The 23,667-nt window shown below is 40.2% G+C and overlaps 1 protein-coding gene across 5 annotated transcripts in view; it reads right to left on the reverse strand.

The window, feature by feature from the left end:
• Window positions 1–23,667, reverse strand: part of LOC139766217 (uncharacterized) — a 107,813-nt gene that overhangs the window by 27,576 nt on the left and 56,570 nt on the right. For 2 of the 5 annotated variants that reach the window (XM_071694530.1, XM_071694529.1), the window contains exons 13-14: window positions 21,567–21,663; window positions 6,698–6,727 (exon numbers count right to left, since the gene is read on the reverse strand). In XM_071694530.1, the coding sequence (XP_071550631.1) occupies window positions 6,715–6,727; window positions 21,567–21,663 (110 nt within the window). In that variant the 3' untranslated portion in view covers window positions 6,698–6,714. Of the gene's footprint in view, window positions 1–14; window positions 356–6,697; window positions 6,728–21,566; window positions 21,664–23,667 lie in introns of all 5 variants that reach the window. The other 3 variants (XM_071694527.1, XM_071694528.1, XR_011716822.1) reach the window with 2 other exon arrangements.

The raw sequence follows: 23,667 nt of genomic DNA on the forward strand, positions 1-23,667 counted from the left end.
GTCATGTGAGATACCTGAATGATAGCTATGTGGGTTGGGTAGTCTGGTTGTGGGTGTGTCCCAGTCTCTCATGTAAACAGGCTGGTTGGCAGATCCTCGAGATGCTTCAGCTCTATTATCTGCAGATGAACCAAAAACACCACCTCCAGTCTCATGAGTAGCTGATGAACCAGGCAAGTGTTGCAACTGTGACATCGAGACCCTCTGAGGCACCAAGGGAGTGTCTGGGATGGGCCATCTCACCCCCACTGCTGGTATAAAGTGCCCTCTCCCTCTCTGATGAACAGATACCATCACAGGAGGGGGAGGAAGCCTTATGATTGCAACATTACCTGGATAAACGTGGCCCCCCTGCCTGTAACAATATAACCATACACCTTTGTTAGTTTTGATGAAACGACTAATCATCATAAAACAGAATACTTATGATTCAGGATATCAGCCTATATTCTTATCTTGGATGTTCATATGCAAATCCTTGAAATTCATTTGATTAAGCAATACACAACAATTCAGTGAAGCTAACATGCTCAGTTTGGCATATGATCTAATAATGATAAAAGAAATCTAATCACTAAAAATGACATTAGTGAAGTTTAAGACATCTGAAACATGAGATAGCTTAAAGTGGGTAGCAGAAATTCAACTCGTCAGAATCCTTAATCTAAGAGTTGAAGAAACTTCTCTCCTAGCATGCTAACATGATTGTGTACTGTTTTGCCAGCCACCCAGTAGACACATGACAAGACAACCACAACTTGTCACATATGTAAGACAGGACAACTATAGTTATTAACTGAGCATCAAGTCCTAAGAAACAAAACCTAATGCCTTAGAGCAACTCTTTCCTATCTCCATGATTGTTCTCCAAAACTGAGAGGAAATTCATAAAATGGGATGTGATATATGATACTTGACCCTTCATCTGCAATATATATCTTTGATGGTAAATAGTCTACTGTGACATACATCATGAGACAAGATTTCCATGCCACTATCTTAAAATGAACATTGCTTAATGTTGATAACCCATGTTATATGTCCTTGTAGGCCTCTTTGTACCACCCACTTACTACAAAGGTCCTCAGTAACACCTCTATCAGCATGGAGGACTCACATTACCTGATACCATCCACTTCTGGTGGTACACGTGGTGTGCAAGGGAAGTCAGGTGCAAAGAAGTGTGTTTGCGAAGTGCAAGATTTATGGTAATTCTAGATAAACTTGTTTACTCTCATTATTTCAGTGTCTCACTTGTTCTACAATTTGGAGATCCTAACTATAATATACATCACATGATGTTGGTACATGACCAACAGCAACATACATCTGAGACAAAATTTCCACCTCCTGTTTTCAACTCTATGCCATGCTCAATACACCACTCACTCCTTGCTCCTTCCTCCACACCTTCCTAATGTCATTCAATCCTTCCACCTTTCCTACTGCAAAATGAGGTGCCAGCAAAGCTTCTCTAAATATCTTCCATTCCTCTTCTGCTCCCCTAGTTCCCTTTACTCTCACCCTATGGCATTCTTCACACAATCGCTTTTGATATCTATGCACACACATTTCTTTTCAATTCTTGCTTGCTTTAACAACTTCCTTGTCACATATGTTATTTCTTCTCTTTCTAAACCCCCAACAAACTTTCCCACTCAACACCAAGAAATGCTCTGACATTTCACATGCTGCTTCTCTCACAATATTTACATTCAGCAGCCTCTCCTTCGCAAGCCCGTCATTCAGCATGTAAAACAGTAATGCCCGCTGATCCCCATCCCCACTTACCCATGTATACTTGCACCTATATTCATTCCATGTTTCCAATTGCAGCTTCTCTCTCAGCATACAACTCTGTAAGTATTCCCTGTTTTCAGATACATCAGGAACCCTAATCATACCTTAAACTGCCAGTCATCCTTATATTCTGATCCTCTTACAACAGGATTCAGTCCCTTACATCAAAACTGCCAGAGTATTCAACCAGCTCCTCCTACAATACTCTACTCCTTTCATCTTCATTCCTTTCTCTTCCTGGTGCATACGCATTATCATCCATCTCTCATGACCGACATCCATACTAACTCACAATGATCTTGAATTCACTGTCTTACATTCTTTAACAATCTTATTGCTCCTTTTTCAGAAGATATGCTTCCCCTTCCTTTGCTCTTCGTCCTCTTACTACCTCTAGGCCTTACCCCCCTTGACATTCCCAATCCACTCTTCTCCCATCTCATTTCACTTTTCTTTTATTCAGAGCCATATTCAGTCACCACAGCTGAGCATTCAAAGACAAATCTTTGCATAGCTCCTGTGTCTGTCACTGGTATTCAAAATACAAGATGGGAGGGTTTCCAGGCTCTGCTCACACCTGTTAAGTCACCTAAAACAACATTCAGGCTATAGGTGGGTAATAACTTTTACTCTCCTATCTGCAAGGATAAAAGTGACAAAAGCCTAAGTAAAGCTGAATCAACTAATACTACTGAGGAATGAAGCTAGAATCTGGGATAACCGGGCGATAAAAAAAATCTAAATAAGAAAGGTTTTAATATAACACTGCACATATATCTAGAACTGGTAAACTGAAAATGCCCTTTTCTCCATTCAAAGGTTTTCTATGTTAGATGGAAGATCCTGCATAAACGTGAAAAAAGAAAATATGTAGCAACAGGGACATGGTTGATCAGCTTCATGAACAACTGATAAACCAAACACAAAAAAAATCTTATGGTTTTAAAGACTGGACTTCAAAGATATGAGCAACCAAGCAATAAATTGACATGGAAATAATGGGATTCTGTAATACTACAGATATCATCTTTCTGTCAAGCGTTCTGAACGACAAAGAGAGATTGCATGTTTATGGACAGAATGCTAGTAGTCCACGTGTGGGTGAGGTAGAATGAAAAGACAGCTGCCCTGGGTCGGAGAAGTGCTGGCTCACTAAGCAGATGTCAATAACCCTCCCAATATACTCCAGTGGGTAGTACCGGTAATATACCTCCCTGGTCGTTGGCTGCCTACCCCTTGCTACCATGACTATAATGGCCATAAATCTTAGAGCATTTAAAGTATATAACGCCTGCAACAATACTAAAGGTTCAAGTGCCTATGTGCTCATGCATGATATTAGGAGGGGTCCCTAAACCCTTTCCTTGCAATATAAAAGTTGTTTATATATATGTCTTAATGAATTATGTATCATAAAAATCCTATGTAAAACACAGTGATATTAGTTATAACTTAACAGATTAAATCAGTAAAAGGCTTAAAACATGGGCTGAAAGATTTGATGACTGAACTAATGAGATACTTCTAGTTTAGACTGTTGTTCATTGTGACACTAGGGAGCTTGGTGAAAAGCACAGTCCCTAAAGTGCTGGGTAAGAGTGGGTAAGTAACGTATAGAAGTGTTGAAAGGGAAGTTACATATGTATACCAAAAGCAAAAGTTGTCATCAGGTATACATGGTAAAATATCATAACTAATCCTAGAAAGAAAGAAAAAAAAAAAAAAAATGAAGGACAAGGCTGCTTAATGATTACAGATAAAGCTATACAAGGGATGAGGATGATTGTAATGCATAGGTGAAAATGGTGGAAAAAAAACCACTGAAGAAACCAGAGACATATGCTGATAACATTTTACCGGCTGAAACAAATACAAAAGTTGGGGATATGGTAAGTCATTTTAATAAGATATGTGATAAGAGAATGCTAAAAAATATCATCAGTGTACTAGTGTGAATGGGGAAGAGCATAACACTGTCATGGGAACCATAAATAAATACAAAAAGTAAATTGTCCCCATGAAGCACTTACTTTCACTGTCCTCTTAAAACCAACTTTGGAAAAAAAATTAACATACTTATATATTTCAAGGATATTCTTAGCATAATGAAACTTCCAATAAAAAATAAGGATCATTCATTCCTGCCACTTCCTCGATTAAGTTAAAAGATGGCAGATGACTCAAGTGTACAAATTATCAAAGTAAAATGTTGTAAGTCATACAGACCCAAACTGAAAACTGATGTATTCAAAGCTGCTGAATACACATATTTCATTGCCTTAAAATAGCATCATTTCTCTTCATGTATATCCATACTTAAGCTAGTCTTACACAGAAAAAACTTACCACTGTGAAATACTATACAAATAATGACAAATAAAATTTATGAATACATACCCTGAAAGGAGCAGTCCCAATAAATATGCAACTAAAGATCAGACAAACCTTTTCTCACAAAAACATGAGCAAGTATAAGGACCAGGCATCCACCCTCATGTATACTGTACTGAAACCACAGGCTACCATCCACAGCCAAGCCACACACACTACTCCATGGTTACCTTGCCTGCTTCACAGGACCTAGTTCAGCCCACTGAAAGCATTTCACTCCCCATGTGCCACTTCAATAAGTTTCACCTCATGCATGTTCAGGCCCCATATCCTCAAAGCATTCTTCACTCCCTCCTTTCATCTTTTTACATAAGACAAAATAGACAAGCATGGATCAGGTATAACTCATGAGCCGCAATCCCTTAGAACTCTGGGCCATATGTCTTATGTTTTATCATAAGACATATATATGTAGGCACAAACACAACCCTCAAAATGCTAATGATGTTTGGGATTAAGTTTGGGACCCGAAAGTGGAGAGGGAAAACAGCCCTGGTACTTTTCTTTCACAAGAGAAACTCAGGAGAGGAAATGCAAAGATTGTGTTCAGCAGCAGGAATGTTAGACTTGAGACTGCGATGTTGTAGAAATGAAGAGACTGATCCAGGACTAGGGGGCAGTGACCTTGGAAGAGGAATTTTCAAAGCATAACCACAACATGCTATTCCTCCCTGTGCAAACTGATATTACGCCACGATCTCACTTTTAAAAACAAGTTTCTTCCTCTTACCAGTATTCACATTCACTTTCAGCATCCTCTTCCTACATACTTCACTGAAGCACCCAACCACTCCACCCAGCTCTTTCTCTGACTGAGCAAAAAGCACAGCATCAACTACAAACAGCAACTGTGGCACCTTTCATGGTGTTTCTCCATGAATAAGCATTACACCTGTTACAGTCATCTCCCCTCTTTCCCAATAACTGTTTTAGTTATCCATAATATTTTGTTCAGTTTTCTTATACTAAATACATCATACTCTTGAAAAGTTTGATTGCTGTATGTTAAAATGTGACATTTTGTTTATTTGTGTATAAATCAACATTATGTATCTTTACTATCTTTACAATTTATGGGAGACTAAGAAATATATAGGATATAAGAGAAATTAACAGAAATTACTGGTATACAAAAATTGGAAATGGAATGTTTTGTTTTATTTATGGTTCTCTCTGGTTCTAGATCTTTGGATAGGATATAGTACAATGCTGGTTAGGTAAATGTATAAGGTTAACTGTATCCATCTTGGTGATCTCAAGGAATCATGTTGTAAACTAAAGCCAGTAATATCACCTACGACTGACCAAGTAAGATAAATAAAGATCACTGCATTTGGAGCAAATTATGTTATATATCTATATGCTCAGAGAGCACATTTATTTTGATAATTCAAATATATTTTTGTTATCTATGCAGACCTATGTTCAGTACTTAAACCAGTGCTGGGTGGAGAGCATTATATCATAAAGAAGCTGTCAGGAGATGTTAGTCAGATGGTAAGGGAATCTGTTTAACCTATTCTGATCTAATGGGCCTATGGGCTGATTATACACCCTTAAAGGAAGTGGTGAGGTCAAAACACACCACAATCAACCAATCTTGTTCTTATCTCATATGAAATCCCATTCCTAATAATGTTAAGTGACCATGGTAACATCACAAAACCTTGCTTTGCTCTCAAATTCATATCAAACCTTTCACTCATACCATCACTTACTATCATACATTCAATACATCTATTATAAAAGATCATCACAGCATTCAAAACTTCTATGTACAGCCAATACAGTTAGAACTCTCCATAAGGTTTCCTAGTCACTTCACCAAACATTGTTTCCAAATTCAGAAATTCTACTTACTTCTATCATAAAAGCTCTTCAAAGTATTCAAGATTCTTCCATGCACACCAAATACAATTAACCCTTTCCACAAAGCTATCCACTTCTCTTCACCATACACCTTGTCTAAACCAACAAATGCTGCACATGCCTTTCTTCTTTTTCTTGAGAATTTTCCGTAATACACAATCAACCTTCCTGAAATTACTGACTGACTTTACCAAAGAAATGCAAGTGCTTAATGACTAAAAACTAACCATCTTATCAGAGCCAAAACTACTGGGATTCTGTATGTTCTTCAGTTAAAGTAAGAATTTCATAGTACATTTTTGATGAAGAGGAGGCAAATCCAAGTGAAGTGTTAGCTTGAAAAATAATTTAACAAGACAAAGACCAACTCTAAGCAACCCATGGCCAAAATTTCCCAGATAAATCTGCTTAGACATGCAATCTGGCTCCTCTGATTAACATATGAAAGCAATAACTTTGTCATGGTGTTTTCTTCAGGAATATCTGAGAACACATATAAAACAATTCCATTTGAAGAGAACTCCATATCACAAAACAAAACATATTTGCAGTTCAAACAGAAGCTAAGCAATTGCACTTTCAATCCCATTTCTCTAACAATTTCATCTAGACAGCCTTAAAATCTCTTCATACTCACCTAGAGTAAGAGAGTGGTTACCGACGCAACCTGAGAAGGTAAATCAACATAAGATTGGGCACAAGTCTTCCACTATATGTACGTATGTATGTGTATATATATACATATACATAATATATATATATATATATATATATATATATATATATATATATATATATATATATATATATATATAGTTTGTTCAAACAAAATGTGAACAAGAAATTCAACAGCAAACAAATCAAAATAATATTTCTTTCATCTACAATACTGTAAAACAATATTTTGTAAAAAAATTTAATTCTCAACACTTCAAAGGTAACACTAAAAAATTCCTTAGTAACAACAAAAACCTTCTTGCATGAAACAGATGTAAACCACTGCAACTGGAACTGATTCCTTCCAGTCAGTCATGTATTACTGATTCTAATAGTATCAGTCTGGTACAAATTGGCTATGTATTATCAATTCTGTCTATATGGCATCACTGAAGGAATATTGCACACAAATCATTGTTTAAAATAAAATCTAAGTTCCATGCATGAAACTGTATCACACCTTAATGAACTAAGTTTCAACTCAAGTCTGATCATCAATTCTTTTCTGATATCATAAGTGCAAAATGACATCAACAAAATAATCTTTTTTCAAGCCAAACATAATATGATAAACCCTGTTATCAAAAAAGTTCATAGATTTGAAAAATGATTTTTTTTTTAGGAAAAACAATCTGTTTCCTAATAAGACATACTTATATGTGCAAAACAGCTGCAAAATATTTATAGCAAATATAGAGGCATATGCATATTATTCACACACGCCCCAGGAACCTGTTTATGTGGCTCTTGCAGCTTAAGGGTGCACCCCAAGCAGGAGCAGGGAAACAATGAGCTCCTTTAGAGTGAGAATTTTCTTGACCAAAAGTGTCCTTTTTTTGTATATTGACAAAGATACACTCTCCCTAAAGACGGGTTTGAGCTTGTGCTGTAACCAGCTGCAGATATAGAGACAGGTAACGCCTGAAGTTGCTTACATACACATACACATTTATAGATGATGCAAAGTTCATGAAGGAAGTGAAAAGAGAGGCTGATTGCATCTACTTACAAACAGACCTTGAGAGACTCAAAGTTGGCCTGATATATGGCTGATTAAATTCAACTTTAGTGAATGCGAAATGATATAAATGGGTCACAACAAAAAAATTGGACTCAATATGAATATCATCAAGCATGAAATAAGCTTCAGGAATCTGCTTGTACAAATCATAATCATATCTAACCCAACAATAGAGTCCAGCCTTGGGAAAACAGTTAACCTTTAAACTGCAGTTACCAGAAAACCTGGTTACCAATAAATGCACAAAAATGAAAAGAAGAAAATATCTTCAATTAAAAGACACATTTTCATAGAATTAAAGATACACATATGTAAATAAAAAATAACATCAGACTGGGGAAGAGCAATGTGGTTTCAGAAGTGGTAGAGGATGTGTGGATCGGGTGTTCGCTTAGAAGAATGTGTGTGAGAAATATTTAAAAAAACAAATGGATTTGTATGTAGCATTTATGGATCTGGAGAAGGCATATGATAGAGTTGATAGAGATGCTCTGTGGAAGGTATTAAGAATATATGGTGTGGGAGGCAGGCAAGTTGCTAGAAGCAGAAAAGTTTTTATCGAGGATGTAAGGCATGCGTAAGAGAAGGAAGAGAGGAAAGTGATTGATTCTCAGTGAATGCTGGTTTGTGGCAGGGGTGCGTGATGTCTCCATCATGGTTGTTTAATTTCTTTATGGATGGGGTTGTTAGGGAGGTGAATGCAGGAGTTTTGGAGAGATGGGCAAGTATGCAGTCTGTTGTGGATGAGAGGGCTTGGGAAGTGTCAGTTGTTGTTCGCTGATGATACAGTGCTGGTGGCTGATTCAGGTGAGAAACTGCAGAAGCTGGTGACTGAGTTTGGTAAAGTGTGTGAAAGAATAAAGCTGAGAGTAAATGTGAATAAGAGCAAGGTTATTAGGTACAGTAAGGCTGAGGGACAAATCAATTGGGAGGTAAGTTTGAATGGAGAAAAACTGGAGGAAGAAGTGTTTTAGATATCTGGGAGTGGATTTGGCAGCAGATGGAACCATGGAAGCGGAAGTGAGTCACAGGGTGCAGGAGGGGGCGAAGGTTCTGGGAACGTTGAAGAACGTGTGGAAGTCGAGAATATTATCTCGGAAAGCCAAAATGGGTATGTTTGAAGGAATAGTGATTCCAACAATTATATATGGTTGCGAGGCGTGGGGTATAGAGAGGGTTGTGTGGAGGAGGGTGGATGTGTTGGAAATGAGATGTTTGAGGACAATATGTGGTGTGAGGTGGTTTGATTGAGTAAGTAATGAAAGGGTAAGTGAGATGTGTGGAAATATAAAGAGTGTGGTTGAGAGAGCAGAAGAGGGTGTATTGGTTTGGTCACATGGAGAGAATGAGTGAGGAAAGATTGACATAGAGGACATATGTGTTAGAGGTGGAGGGAACGAGGAGAAGTGGGAGACCAAATTGGAGATGGAAGGATGGAGTGAATGAGATTCTGAGCGACTGGGGCCAGAGCATGCAGGAGGGTGAAAGGCATGCAAGGAATAGAGTGAATTGGAACGATGTGGTATATCGGGGTCGACGTGTTGTCAATGGATTGAATCAGAGCATGTGAAGTGTCTGGGGTAAACCATGGAAAGTTCTATGGGGCCTGGATGTGGAAAGGGAGCTGTGGTTTCGGTGCATTATACATGATAGCTAGAGACTGAGTGTGAACGAATGTGGCCTTAGTTGTCTTTTCCTAGTACTACCTCTCGTGCATGAGGGTGGAGGGGGGTGTCATTTCATGTGTGGCTGGGTGGTGATGGGAATGAATAAAGGCAGCAAGCATGAATTATCTACAGTGTATATATGTATATGTCTGTGAGAGGACAAGAGCAAGGGAAGGAGTAGCAGTACTCCTGAAACAGGAGTTGTGGAAGTATGTGATAGAATGTAAGAAAGTAAATTCTCGATTAATATGGGTAAAACTGAAAGTTGATGGAGAGAGATGGGTGATTATTGGTGCATATGCACCTGGGCATGAGAAGAAAGATCATGAGAGGCAAGTGTTTTGGGAGCAGCTGAATGAGTGTGTTAGTGGTTTTGATGCACGAGACCGGGTTATAGTGTTGGGTGATTTGAATGCAAAGGTGAGTAATGTGGCAGTTGAGGGAATAATTGGTATACATGGGGTGTTCAGTGTTGTAAATGGAAATGGTGAAGAGCTTGTAGATTTATGTGCTGAAAAAGGACTGATGATTGGGAATACCTGGTTTAAAAAGCGAGATATACATAAGTATACTTATGTAAGTAGGAGAGATGGCTAGAGAGCGTTATTGGATTACATGTTAATTGACAGGCGCGCGAAAGAGAGACTTTTGGATGTTAATGTGCTGAGAGGTGCAACTGGAGGGATGTCTGATCACTTGTGGAGGCTAAGGTGAAGATTTGTATGGGTTTTCAGAAAAGAAGAGTGAATGTTGGGGTGAAGAGGGTGGTGAGAGTAAGTGAGCTTGGGAAGGAGACTTGTGTGAGGAAGTACCAGGAGAGACTGAGTACAGAATGGAAAAAGGTGAGAACAATGGAAGTAAGGGGAGTGGGGGAGGAATGGGATGTATTTAGGGAATCAGTGATGGATTGCACAAAAGATGCTTGTGGCATGAGAAGAGTGGGAGGTGGGTTGATTAGAAAGGGTAGTGAGTGGTGGGATGAAGAAGTAAGAGTATTAGTGAAAGAGAAGAGAGAGGCATTTGGACGATTTTTGCAGGGAAAAAATGAAAGTGAGTGGGAGACGTATAAAAGAAAGAGACAGGAGGTCAAGAGAAAGGTGCAAGAGGTGAAAAAAAGGGCAAATGAGGGTTGGGGTGAGAGAGTATCATTAAATTTTAGGGAGAATAAAAAGATGTTCTGGAAGGAGGTAAATAAAGTGCGTAAGACAAGGGAGCAAATGGGAACTTCAGTGAAGGGCGCAAATGGGGAGGTGATAACAAGTAGTGGTGATGTGAGAAGGAGATGGAGTGAGTATTTTGAAGGTTTGTTGAATGTGTTTGATGATAGAGTGGCAGATACAGGGTGTTTTGGTCGAGGTGGTGTGCAAAATGCGAGGGTTAGGGAAAATGAGTTGGTAAACAGAGAAGAGGTAGTACAAGCTTTGCGGAAGATGAAAGCCGGCAAGGCAGCAGGTTTGGATGGTATTGCAGTGGAATTTATTAAAAAAGGGGGAGCTGTATTGTTGACTGGTTGGTAAGGTTATTTAATGTATGTATGACTCATGATGAGGTGCCTGAGGATTGGCGGAATGCGTGCATAGTGCCATTGTACAAAGGCAAAGGGGATAAGAGTGAGTGCTCAAATTACAGAGGTATAAGTTTGTTGAGTATTCCTGGCAAATTATATGGGAGGGTATTGATTGAGAGGGTGAAGGCATGTACAGAGCATCAGATTGGGGAAGAGCAGTGTGGTTTCAGAAGTGGTAGAGGATGTGTGGATCAGGTGTTTGCTTTGAAGAATGTATGTGAGAAATACTTAGAAAAGCAAATGGATTTGTATGTAGCATTTATTTAATGTATGTATGACTCATGGTGAGGTGCCTGAGGATTGGCGGAATGCGTGCATAGTGCCATTGTACAAAGGCAAAGGGGATAAGAGTGAGTGCTCAAATTACAGAGGTATAAGTTTGTTGAGTATTCCTGGTAAATTATATGGGAGGGTATTGATTGAGAGGGTGAAGGCATGTACAGAGCATCAGATTGGGGAAGAGCAGTGTGGTTTCAGAAGTGGTAGAGGATGTGTGGATCAGGTGTTTGCTTTGAAGAATGTATGTGAGAAATACTTAGAAAAGCAAATGGATTTGTATGTAGCATTTATGGATCTGGAGAAGGCATATGATAGAGTTGATAGAGATGCTCTGTGGAAGGTATTAAGAATATATGGTGTGGGAGGCAAGTTGTTAGAAGCAGTGAAAAGTTTTTATCGAGGATGTAAGGCATGTGTACGTGTAGGAAGAGAGGAAAGTGATTGGTTCTCAGTGAATGTAGGTTTGCGGCAGGGGTGTGTGATGTCTCCATGGTTGTTTAATTTGTTTATGGATGGGGTTGTTAGGGAGGTAAATGCAGGAGTTTTGGAAAGAGGGGCAAGTATGAAGTCTGTTGGGGATGAGAGAGCTTGGGAAGTGAGTCAGTTGTTGTTCGCTGATGATATAGCGCTGGTGGCTGATTCATGTGAGAAACTGCAGAAGCTGGTGACTGAGTTTGGAAAAGTGTGTGGAAGAAGAAAGTTAAGAGTAAATGTGAATAAGAGCAAGGTTATTAGGTACAGTAGGGTTGAGGGTCAAGTCAATTGGGAGGTGAGTTTGAATGGAGAAAAACTGGAGGAAGTGAAGTGTTTTAGATATCTGGGAGTGGATCTGGCAGCGGATGGAACCATGGAAGCGGAAGTGGATCATAGGGTGGGGGAGGGGGCGAAAATCCTGGGGGCCTTGAAGAATGTGTGGAAGTCGAGAACATTATCTCGGAAAGCAAAAATGGGTATGTTTGAAGGAATAGTGGTTCCAACAATGTTGTATGGTTGCGAGGCGTGGGCTATGGATAGAGTTGTGCGCAGGAGGATGGATGTGCTGGAAATGAGATGTTTGAGAACAATGTGTGGTGTGAGGTGGTTTGATCGAGTAAGTAACGTAAGGGTAAGAGAGATGTATGGAAATAAAAAGAGCGTGGTTGAGAGAGCAGAAGAGGGTGTTTTGAAGTGGTTTGGGCACATGGAGAGGATGAGTGAGGAAAGCTTGACCAAGAGGATATATGTGTCGGAGGTGGAGGGAACAAGGAGAAGAGGGAGACCAAATTGGAGGTGGAAAGACGGAGTGAAAAAGATTTTGTGTGATCGGGGCCTGAGCATGCAGGAGGGTGAAAGGAAGGCAAGGAATAGAGTGAATTGGAGCGATGTGGTATACCGGGGTTGACGTGCTGTCAGTGGATTGAAGCAGGGCATGTGAAGCGTCTGGGGTAAACCATGGAAAGCTGTGTAGGTATGTATATTTGCGTGTGTGGACGTATGTATATACATGTGTATGGGGGGGGTTGGGCCATTTCTTTCGTCTGTTTCCTTGCGCTACCTCGCAGACGCGGGAGACGGCGACAAAGTATAATACATATAAAAATATATTTATGGATCTGGAGAAGGCATATGATAGAGTTGATAGAGATGCTCTGTGGAAGGTATTAAGAATATATGGTGTGGGAGGCAAGTTGTTAGAAGCAGTGAAAAGTTTTTATCGAGGATGTAAGGCATGTGTACGTGTAGGAAGAGAGGAAAGTGATTGGTTCTCAGTGAATGTAGGTTTGCGGCAGGGGTGTGTGATGTCTCCATGGTTGTTTAATTTGTTTATGGATGGGGTTGTTAGGGAGGTGAATGCAAGGGTTTTGGAAAGAGGGGCAAGTATGAAGTCTGTTGGGGATGAGAGAGCTTGGGAAGTGAGTCAGTTGTTGTTCGCTGATGATACAGCGCTGGTGGCTGATTCATGTGAGAAACTGCAGAAGCTGGTGACTGAGTTTGGTAAAGTGTGTGAAAGAAGAAAGTTAAGAGTAAATGTGAATAAGAGCAAGGTTATTAGGTACAGTAGGGTTGAGGGTCAATTCAATTGGGAGGTGAGTTTGAATGGAGAAAAACTGGAGGAAGTGAAGTGTTTTAGATATCTGGGAGTGGATCTGGCAGTGGATGGAACCATGGAAGCGGAAGTGGATCATAGGGTGGGGGAGGGGGCGAAAATTCTGGGAGCCTTGAAGAATGTGTGGAAGTCGAGAACATTATCTCGGAAAGCAAAAATGGGTATGTTTGAAGGAATAGTGGTTCCAACAATGTTGTATGGTTGCGAGGCGTGGACTATGGATAGAGTTGTGCGCAGGAGGATGGATGTGCTGGAAATGAGATGTTTGAGGACAATGTGTGGTGTGAGGTGGTTTGATCGAGTAAGTAACGTAAGGGTAAGAGAGATGTATGGAAATAAAAAGAGCGTGGTTGAGAGAGCAGAAGAGGGTGTTTTGAAATGGTTTGGTCACATGGAGAGAATGAGTGAGGAAAGATTGACCAAGAGGATATATGTGTCGGAGGTGGAGGGAACGAGGAGAAGAGGGAGACCAAATTGGAGGTGGAAAGATGGAGTGAAAAAGATTTTGTGTGATCGGGGCCTGAACATGCAGGAGGGTGAAAGGAGAGCAAAGAATAGAGTGAATTGGAGCGATGTGGTATACCGGGGTTGACGTGCTGTCAGTGGATTGAATCAAGGCATGTGTATGGGGGTGGGTTGGGCCATTTCTTTCGTCTGTTTCCTTGCGCTACCTCGCAAACGCGGGAGACAGCGAAAAAAAGTATATATATGTATATGTTGAAATGTATAGGCATGTATATGTGTGTGTGGATGTGTATGTATATACATGTGTATGTGGGTGGGTTGGGCCATTCTTTCGTCTGTTTCCTTGCACTACCTCGCTAATGTGGGAGACAGCGACAAAGTATAATAAATAAATGAATATATAAAATATAAAAGAAATAACACATATATACTATATTTCCATTTGATTTGCCAAAGTGACATGCTGAAGTGAGTTTCTAAGGGCTACACAGTTGGCTCCTCAGTATGTAGAAGGGAGGTGAGAGGAGTAAGAAGGACCTGTGTATAGCAAGCAATGAAGTAGGAGGAAGGGGAGAGGAGTAAGTGGAGTACTGAACTTGGCATGCAATTTTGAAAACAATGGTTAAAAATTTTGTCTTCGTTGTTGTAGACTCAAGCTGACTGTGTTGCAACATTATATAATCTATGTCCCTGTAAGGATATCCAAACAATAGAACAAGTGAGTAACTGAAAGGATATCCAAACAATAGAACAAGTGAGTAACTGAAAGGATATCCAAACAATAGAACAAGTGAGTAACTGAAACGAAAAGAGAAATGACTTTAAGAATAACTGTCTGGCTTATGCCTCATTAACACTTCTTTGCACTAGAGTTCCCTCTCACATCACTGTGTTGCTGGAACTATATGATAACAGGAAACAGAGATGCTATTGATGACCTGAGTGATGTAAGAATTGTGTGAAAAGGTCTATTAGGACATGTGCATGTGCACCTGCATGCATGTGTGTGTGTTCTAAAACATTCTTTTGGCACAGCAACAGCTTAGGGATAATGTTGCCCTCCAAGTCCCTTTCATGCACAGAATCCTGAAGCTGATTTCCTGTGATGGAATAATCATACTAAGGCCTTCTTTTACTTTGTCCCATCCTCATTACTTTACCTCTGCTTGGGTTGAATTTCATCAACCACATATCAAACCAACTTTCAAGTCTCTTTAGGCCCCTTTGTAAGTTGATATAATCTTCCTGCTTTTCAATGCCATCAGGCCTTTGCATCATCTGCAAACAAATCTAGGTAGGAGCCCATACCTTCAAGTAAGTCACTTACATAGATCAAGAAGATTAAATGTCTCAGAACAGAATATCTGTGGCACAACTGCTAACCTACACCCACCTGGAGAAGGCTCCTTTGACATGTGCTCTTTAATCCCTTCCATGAAGATAATCTTCTCTCCATCAAAGGTGTTTCCATCTTATTCCTACCTAGTGATTCAGCTTCTTAATTAGCCTCCCACGCGGCATTGTGTCAAGTGTTTTCTGGCAGTCTAGATACAAACATTTTCGTTTGTCTAAGACAAAGACACTCACACAGAAATCTATGAGGTTTGTCAAATATGACATTAAAACCATACTGACTCTCACTTATGTAATTCCTCCTCCATAGAGTCATCTTCTGGATTTTTAATTATGTTACACACCTTACAGACCACACTTGTCAGTGAGGGATGGTATGTAGTTCAGTGTGTGAGTGTTTGAAGACTCTGCATGCAAGTATGACCACACATTTTGAAAGGCTTTTCACTTTCTCCAAAATCTGTTGACACTTCCCTTTGTTCCTTCTTTTCCCCTTTCATTAACCTCCCTTTATTTCAATCAAGGCCAGGCCTTGATGTGAAAATCTGTCCATGAATGAAGCCTCCAAATGAAAAAAAAAAAGTAAAAAAAAAAATAAACCAGTGTGAGAAGTCACCTTTGGCAAGAGTGAATCACTGTTAATGGACAGAAAGGTGTACAGTTTTGTCAAGTACCTTCTAATTCCAAAGTCAATCGTTTCCCTGCTGCTACATGGAAAACACCCTGAAAGCTAAGTGCAAAATCAGGAACAAACAAAGGCTTCACTTGGACACATCCAATATCTAATTGTCATTTATAATCTATCAAACCTAAAGATGTTATGGGACTCCACTTACTGGTGGTAAAATTGTGCATAAAAAGTCAATTTCTAAAAGACAACAGAAGGAGCCAAGCAGGGAGTGCTCAACCTCCTTTAGGGCTCAGGCTGGGGTGTCTAAATGTGTGTATGTAACCAACATGAGAAGACAGGGAAGACAGGTAGTACATGTGAGGAAAGAAACCCATTTGTTTTGCTTCTGAGTGAAACAAAGCTCAATGGTAAAGGGAAGAATGGTTTGGAAATGTCTTAGGAGTAAAGTTAAGGGTTGGTGAGAGGACAAGAGTTGTGAAAGGAGTAACACTACTTCTAAAGCAGAAGTTACAGGACCATGTAAAAGAGTGCAAGGAAGTAAATTCTTGGGTAAAAATGAAAGTGGATGGTGAGAGATGGGTGACTACTGATGTTCATGCACTTGGCTATGTGAAGAAAAAAAGATCATGAGGCAAGTGTTTTGTGAGAAGCTGAGTAAGTGTGTAAGGGCATTCATGATGGGTGATTTAAATGCAGAGCTGAGTAAATCTGGGGGACATGGGGTACTTAGTATCATGAATGCAAATAAACAGCATGTGGACTTGACTCGAAAAAGAACTGGTGATTGGAAATACCTGGCTTAAAAAGAGGGACATACACAAAGGTTACTTTTTCTATTCTTTTTCAAAGTTTATCATGAGTAAAAAGTATACCCCCCTTTTTAAGAGGGACTGTGGGAGCTGGACAGACGAGGATATCAAGTTCATCACCAGTTAGATCAAATAAGGTAGATTACGTGCAGGAGGATATCTATGAAACCCTATGCCTTGTGAGAGAAAAAGATTTTCAGTAATGTAAATAAATAATTGGATAAAGTATCGAAGCTTCATTTCATAGGTATTCCTATTATCACTGTGTGTTTGTAGAAGGCACAAATTTTTACTTATGCCATAGTAGACCCAAGGTCAGATGTAAAAGAGGGCTTTTATGATAAGCACTGTTAAGAATTTTCTAATCACAGTATTGTAATGGAGGTTGCAGATAAGAAAAAAATGGATATATATGTATTTACCAAAGACTTGATGGGGAACAAAGTCATTAAATTGAAAGATAATGCAATGAGGATTATTATAATCATTGTTCTGCTGGATTAACTTCTCTTTTGCAACTGTTGACCTGGGATGGATAAGGAGCCTAAAGCTTTTTTTCAGCTATATGCTTGATCCTCAGCTCATGTCCAATATGCAGATGTGAACATAGCATCACACAGACTGTCTCTTAAGCATATAAGACTGACAATACAGAGCTGGTAAATGAATCTACAAGTAAAGTAGAATATGTAATAGGTAGGAACATTTAGGCTGGAGCATTTGGCAGAAATAGTAGATAGGAGCATCAGGTAGGAGATGTCAGTATGAACATCAGGTTGGGGCCTCAGCAAACAATGCACTAAAGTTGCTAGAGACTTCCATTACTGCTGCTTATCCTTTTGTGCCTCACCTTCCAGTGGCCTATTAAAGGTGAGGCACAAAAGGATAAGCAGCAGTAATGGAAGTCTCTAGCTATGGAAACTCTATTGCCATGGCCACCACCTTGAGGAAGTTCCAGTTGGAACAGGTGTTAGAGATAAGAGAGACAGATAGAAAACAAGTATACATATGTGAGTAAGAGAGATGGTCTGGGGATATTAGTGGATTACATACCAATTGACAGGCATGTAAAAGAGAGGCTTTTAGGTGGTACTTACAAGGAAGGAGTGCTTATGGTTGGGAGATGTATGAGAGAAAACAGCAGGAGTTCAAGATGAATGTCCAGAGGTTGAAAAAGAGGGCAAATGAGAGTTAGGGTGAACGAGTATTAGCAATGAGGGAGAGTAGGAAGAGTAGCTCAAGGGTAAAGCGGAAGAGTGGTTTGGGAATGTCTTGGGAGTAAAGTCAGGGATTAGTGAGAGGACAAGAGCAAAGGAAGGAGTAGCACTACTCCTAAAACTGGAGTGGTGGGAGTACTGACAGAGTGTAAGAAAGTAAACTCTAGATTGATATGGGTAAAACTGAAAGTGGATGGAGAGAGATGGGTGATTATTGGTGCATATGCACCTGGGTGTGAGAAGAGAGATCATGAGAGGCAAGTGTTTTGGGAGCAGCTGAGTGAGTGTGTTAGTAGTTTTGATATACGAGACCGGGTTACAGTGATGGGTGATTTGAATGCAAAGGTGAGTAATGTGGCAGTTGAGGGAATAACTGGTGTACTTAGGGTGTTCAGTGTTGTAAATGGAAATGGTGAAGAGCTTGTACATTCATGTGCTGAAAAATGACTGGTGATTTGGAATATCTGGTTTAAAAAGAGAGATAAACATAAGTATACATATGTAAGTGGGAGAGATGGCCAGAGAGCATTATTGGATTGTGCGTTAATTGATAAGCATGCGAAAGAGAGACTTTTGGATGTTAATGTGCTGAGAGGTGCAACTGGAGGGATGTCTGATCATTATCTGGTGGAGGCAAAGGTGAAGATTTGTAGAGGTTTTCAGAAAAGAAGAGAGAATGTTGGGGTGAAGAGAGTGGTGAGAGTAAGTGAGCTTGGGAAGGAGACTTGTGTTAGGAAGTACCAGGAGAGACTGAGACAGAATGGAAAAAGGTGAGAACAAAGGAGGTAAAGGGGAGTGGGGGAGGAATGGGATGTATTTAGGGAAGCAGTGATGGCTTGCACAAAAGATGCTTGTGAAATGAGAAACGTGGGAGGTGGGCAGATTAGAAAGGGTAGTGAGTGGTGGGATGAAGAAGTAAGATTATTGGTGAAAGAGAAGAGAGAGGCATTTGGACGATTTTTGCAAGGAAATAATGCAAATGACTGGGAGATGTATAAAAGAAAGAGGCAGGAGATCAAGAGAAAGATGTAAGAGGTGAAAAAGGGGGCAAATGAGAGTTGGGATTAGAGAGTATCATTAAATTTTAGGGAGAATAAAAAGATGATTTGGAAGGAAGTAATTAAAGTGCATAAGACATGGGAAAAAATGGGAACATCAGTGAAGGGGGATAATGGGGAGGTGATAAGTATTGGTGATGTGAGAAAAAGATGGAGTGAGTATTCTGAAGATTTGTTGAATGTGTTTGATGATAAGAGTGGCAGATATAGGGTGTTTTGGTCGAGGTGGTGTGCAAAGTGAGAGGGTTAGGGAAAGTGATTTGGTAAACAGAGAAGAGGTATCAAAAGCTTTGCGGAAGATGAAAGCCAGCAAGGCAGCGGGTTGGATGGTATTGCAGTCGAATTTATCAAAAAAGGGGGTGGCTGTATTGGTGACTGGTTGGTAAGGTTATGCAATGTATGTATGACTCATGGTGAGGTGCCTGAGGATTGGCGGAATGCTTGCATAGTGCCACTGTACAGAGGGAAAGGGGATAAAAGTGAGTGCTCAAATTACAGAGGTATAAGTTTGTTGAGTATTTCTGGTAAATTATATGGGAGGGTATTGATTGAGAGGGTGAAAGCATGTACAGAGCATCAGATTGGACAAGAGCAGTGTGGTTTCAGAAGTGGTAGAGGATGAGTGGATCAGGTGTTTGCTTTGAAGAATGTATGTGAGAAATACTTAGAAAAGCAAATGGATTTGTATGTAGCATTTATGGATCTGGAGAAGGTATATGATAAGAGTTTATAGAGATGCTCTGTGGAAGGTATTAAGAATATATGGTGTGGGAGGCAAGTTGTTAGAAGCAGTGAAAAGTTTTTATCGAGGATGTAAGGCATGTGTATGTGTAGGAAGAGAGGAAAGTGATTGGTTCTCAGTGAATGTTGGTTTGCGGCAGGGGTGTGTGATGTCTCCATGGTTTTTTAATTTGTTTATGGATGGGGTTGTTAGGGAGGTGAATGCAAGAGTTTTGGAAAGAGGGGCAAGTATGCAGTCTGTTGTGGATGAGAGAGCTTGGGAAGTGAGTCAGTTGTTGTTCAATGATGATACAGTGCTGGTGGCTGATTCATGTGAGAAACTGCAGAAGCTGGTGACTGAGTTTGGTAAAGTGTGTGAAAGAAGCAAGCTGAGAGTAAATGTGAATAAGAGCCAGGTTATTAATTACAGTAGGGTTGAGGGACAAGTCAATTGGGAGGTAAGTTTGAATGGAGAAAAACTGGAGGATGTGAAGTGTTTTAGATATCTGGGAGTGGATTTGGCAGCGGATGGAACCATGGAAGCAGAAGTGAATCATAGGGTAGGGGAGGGGGTGAAAGTTCTGGGAGCATTGAAAAATGTGTGGAAGTCAAGATTTGATAGCAGATTTGAGTGAGAAACTGCAGAAATTGGTGACTGAGTTTGGAAGAGTGTTTGAATGGAAGAAGTAGAGACTAAATGTGAATAAAGGCAAGGTTATTAGGTTTATCAGGGTAGAGGGACAGGTTAGTTGGTGTGGGAGTTTGAATGGAAGAAGATGAGAGTAAATGTGAATAAAAGCAAGGTTATTAGGTTTGGCAGGGTTGAGAGACAGGTTAGTTGGCGTGGGAGTTTGAATGGAGAAAACTTGGAGGAAGTGAAGTGTTTTCAAAACCTGTGTATGGAATGGCAGCAAATGAAACCATGGAAGTGAAAAAGAGTATTAAAGTGGGTGAGGAGGTGAAGGTTCTGAGAGTGCTGAACAATATCTGAGAGGATAAAAATGATTATGTCTGAAGGTATAATAGTCCCAACAATATTTCATGAATGCAAGGCATTAGCTTTAGTTAAGACTGTGCAAAGGAGGGTGGACGTGTTGGAAATGAAATGTTTGAGAACAATATGTAGTGTAAAGTGGTTTGATCAAGTAAGTAATGAAAGGGTAAGAGAGAAGTGTAGTAATAAAAAGAGTTTGGTAGAGAAAGCTGAAGAGGGTTTCCTGAAATAGTTTGGACATATGCAGAGAATGACTCAGAAGTGTAGGGAACAAGGAGAACAAGGAGACCAAACTGGAGATGGGAGGATGAAGTGAAAAAGATGAGAAATCAGAGACTGAACATGCAGGAGGGTGAAAAGCATGCTCGGGATAGAGTGAACTGAATTATGTGCTACACAGAGGTCGATGTGCTGTTTATGGACTGAACCAGGGAATGTGAAACATCTGGGGTAAACCATGGAAAGGTCTGTGAGGCCTGCCTGTGTACAGGGAGCTGTGGTTTTGGTGCATTACACACGACAGCTTGAAAATGGAAGTGAGCGGATGTGGCTTTTCTTTGGCTGTTCCTGGCGCAACCTCACTAATGTGGGAAACAGCAATGAAGTGTGAAAAGTTCACTTCCCAGAGATCACACTTGTACCACTATTATATTCAACTACCTTGTGCTTGTATATCTAATTTCTATTCAAATCCTAAACAAACAGTAATTCATTCTTCCCTGCAGATTTATACCAATCCAGCATTCTGTCAGTAAAATCATCTGACTATACAAATATCATATGGACCTATGTGAAGACCATGTTACTACATCCTATTTGTGTTCAATAACATAGAAGGCAAAAATCATCAGCACAAAGTGATATCACGGAAGTGTAATGAATGAAAGCACTACCCCATAATTGGCTCCGCAAATGTACTCACCCTCTTCTGCCCTGATACCCTCGTCTTCCTCTTCTTCCTCTGTGTGCAGCTTCTGCTGCTGCTTGAGCCTGTGCTAAAGCAGCAGCTTCCATTTCAGCTGTAAGAGAGAAAATTCATACACTAAATAGTGCATAAAACAAAAAAATGAACTTTATAGGCAAAGAACACCCTTTCTGGGTGTGTAAGCAAGGAGAAAAGGAAAAGATTGTAATATCAATTCAGCTAAGAATTCATCCATCCTTCTGACTGTCTTTCTATAAAAGTTACTGGGTTTGCATGTATGCAAGTGAATGTATATCTACAGCTATGCATTTGGAAAAACATTTTTTTTTTTTTTTTTTTTTTTTTTTTTTTTATACTTTGTCGCTGTCTCCCGCGTTTGCGAGGTAGCGCAAGGAAACAGACGAAAGAAATGGCCCAACCCCCCCCATACACATGTACATACACACGTCCACACACACAAATATACATACCTACACAGCTTTCCATGGTTAACCCCGGACGCTTCACATGCCTTGATTCAATCCACTGACAGCACGTCAACCCCTGTATACCACATCGCTCCAATTCACTCTATTCCTTGCCCTCCTTTCACCCTCCTGCATGTTCAGGCCCCGATCACACAAAATCTTTTTCACTCCATCTTTCCACCTCCAATTTGGTCTCCCTCTTCTCCTCGTTCCCTCCACCTCCGACACATATATCCTCTTGGTCAATCTTTCCTCACTCATTCTCTCCATGTGCCCAAACCATTTTAAAACACCCTCTTCTGCTCTCTCAACCACGCTCTTTTTATTTCCACACATCTCTCTTACCCTTACGTTACTTACTCGATCAAACCACCTCACACCACACATTGTCCTCAAACATCTCATTTCCAGCACATCCATCCTCCTGCGCACAACTCTATCCATAGCCCACGCCTCGCAACCATACAACATTGTTGGAACTACTATTCCTTCAAACATACCCATTTTTGCTTTCCGGGATAATGTTCTCGACTTCCACACATTTTTCAAGGCTCCCAAAATTTTCGCCCCCTCCCCCACCCTATGATCCACTTCCGCTTCCATGGTTCCATCCGCTGACAGATCCACTCCCAGATATCTAAAACACTTCACTTCCTCCAGTTTTTCACCATTCAAACTCACCTCCCAATTGACTTGACCCTCAACCCTACTGTACCTAATAACCTTGCTCTTATTCACATTTACTCTTAACTTTCTTCTTCCACACACTTTACCAAACTCCGTCACCAGCTTCTGCAGTTTCTCACATGAATCCGCCACCAGCGCTGTATCATCAGCGAACAACAACTGACTCACTTCCCAAGCTCTCTCATCCCCAACAGACTTCATACTTGCCCCTCTTTCCAAGACTCTTGCATTTACCTCCCTAACAACCCCATCCATAAACAAATTAAACAACCATGGAGACATCACACACCCCTGCCGCAAACCTACATTCACTGAGAACCAATCACTTTCCTCTCTTCCTACACGTACACATGCCTTACATCCTCGATAAAAACTTTTCACTGCTTCTAACAACTTGCCTCCCACACCATATATTCTTAATACCTTCCACAGAGCATCTCTATCAACTCTATCATATGCCTTCTCCAGATCCACAAATGCTACATACAAATCCATTTGCTTTTCTAAGTATTTCTCACATACATTCTTCAAAGCAAACACCTGATCCACACATCCTCTACCACTTCTGAAACCACACTGCTCTTCCCCAATCTGATGCTCTGTACATGCCTTCACCCTTTCAATCAATACCCTCCCATATAATTTACCAGGAATACTCAACAAACTTATACCTCTGTAATTTGAGCACTCACTCTTATCCCCTTTGCCTTTGTACAATGGCACTATGCACGCATTCCGCCAATCCTCAGGCACCTCACCATGAGTCATACATACATTAAATAACCTTACCAACCAGTCAACAATACAGTCACCCCCTTGGAAAAACATAAATATTAATAATACATACCCCGACTTCTGAGCATGTGTTCACACATACTTCAACACTCAAAGAGAAAAAGGTCAAGGTAGGTTTTTATTTCACTGTAGCAAAGGTGAAACTTCAA

Source organism: Panulirus ornatus, chromosome 57 (genome assembly GCF_036320965.1).
Source record: "Panulirus ornatus isolate Po-2019 chromosome 57, ASM3632096v1, whole genome shotgun sequence".
Taxonomy (NCBI): Eukaryota; Metazoa; Arthropoda; class Malacostraca; order Decapoda; family Palinuridae; genus Panulirus; species Panulirus ornatus.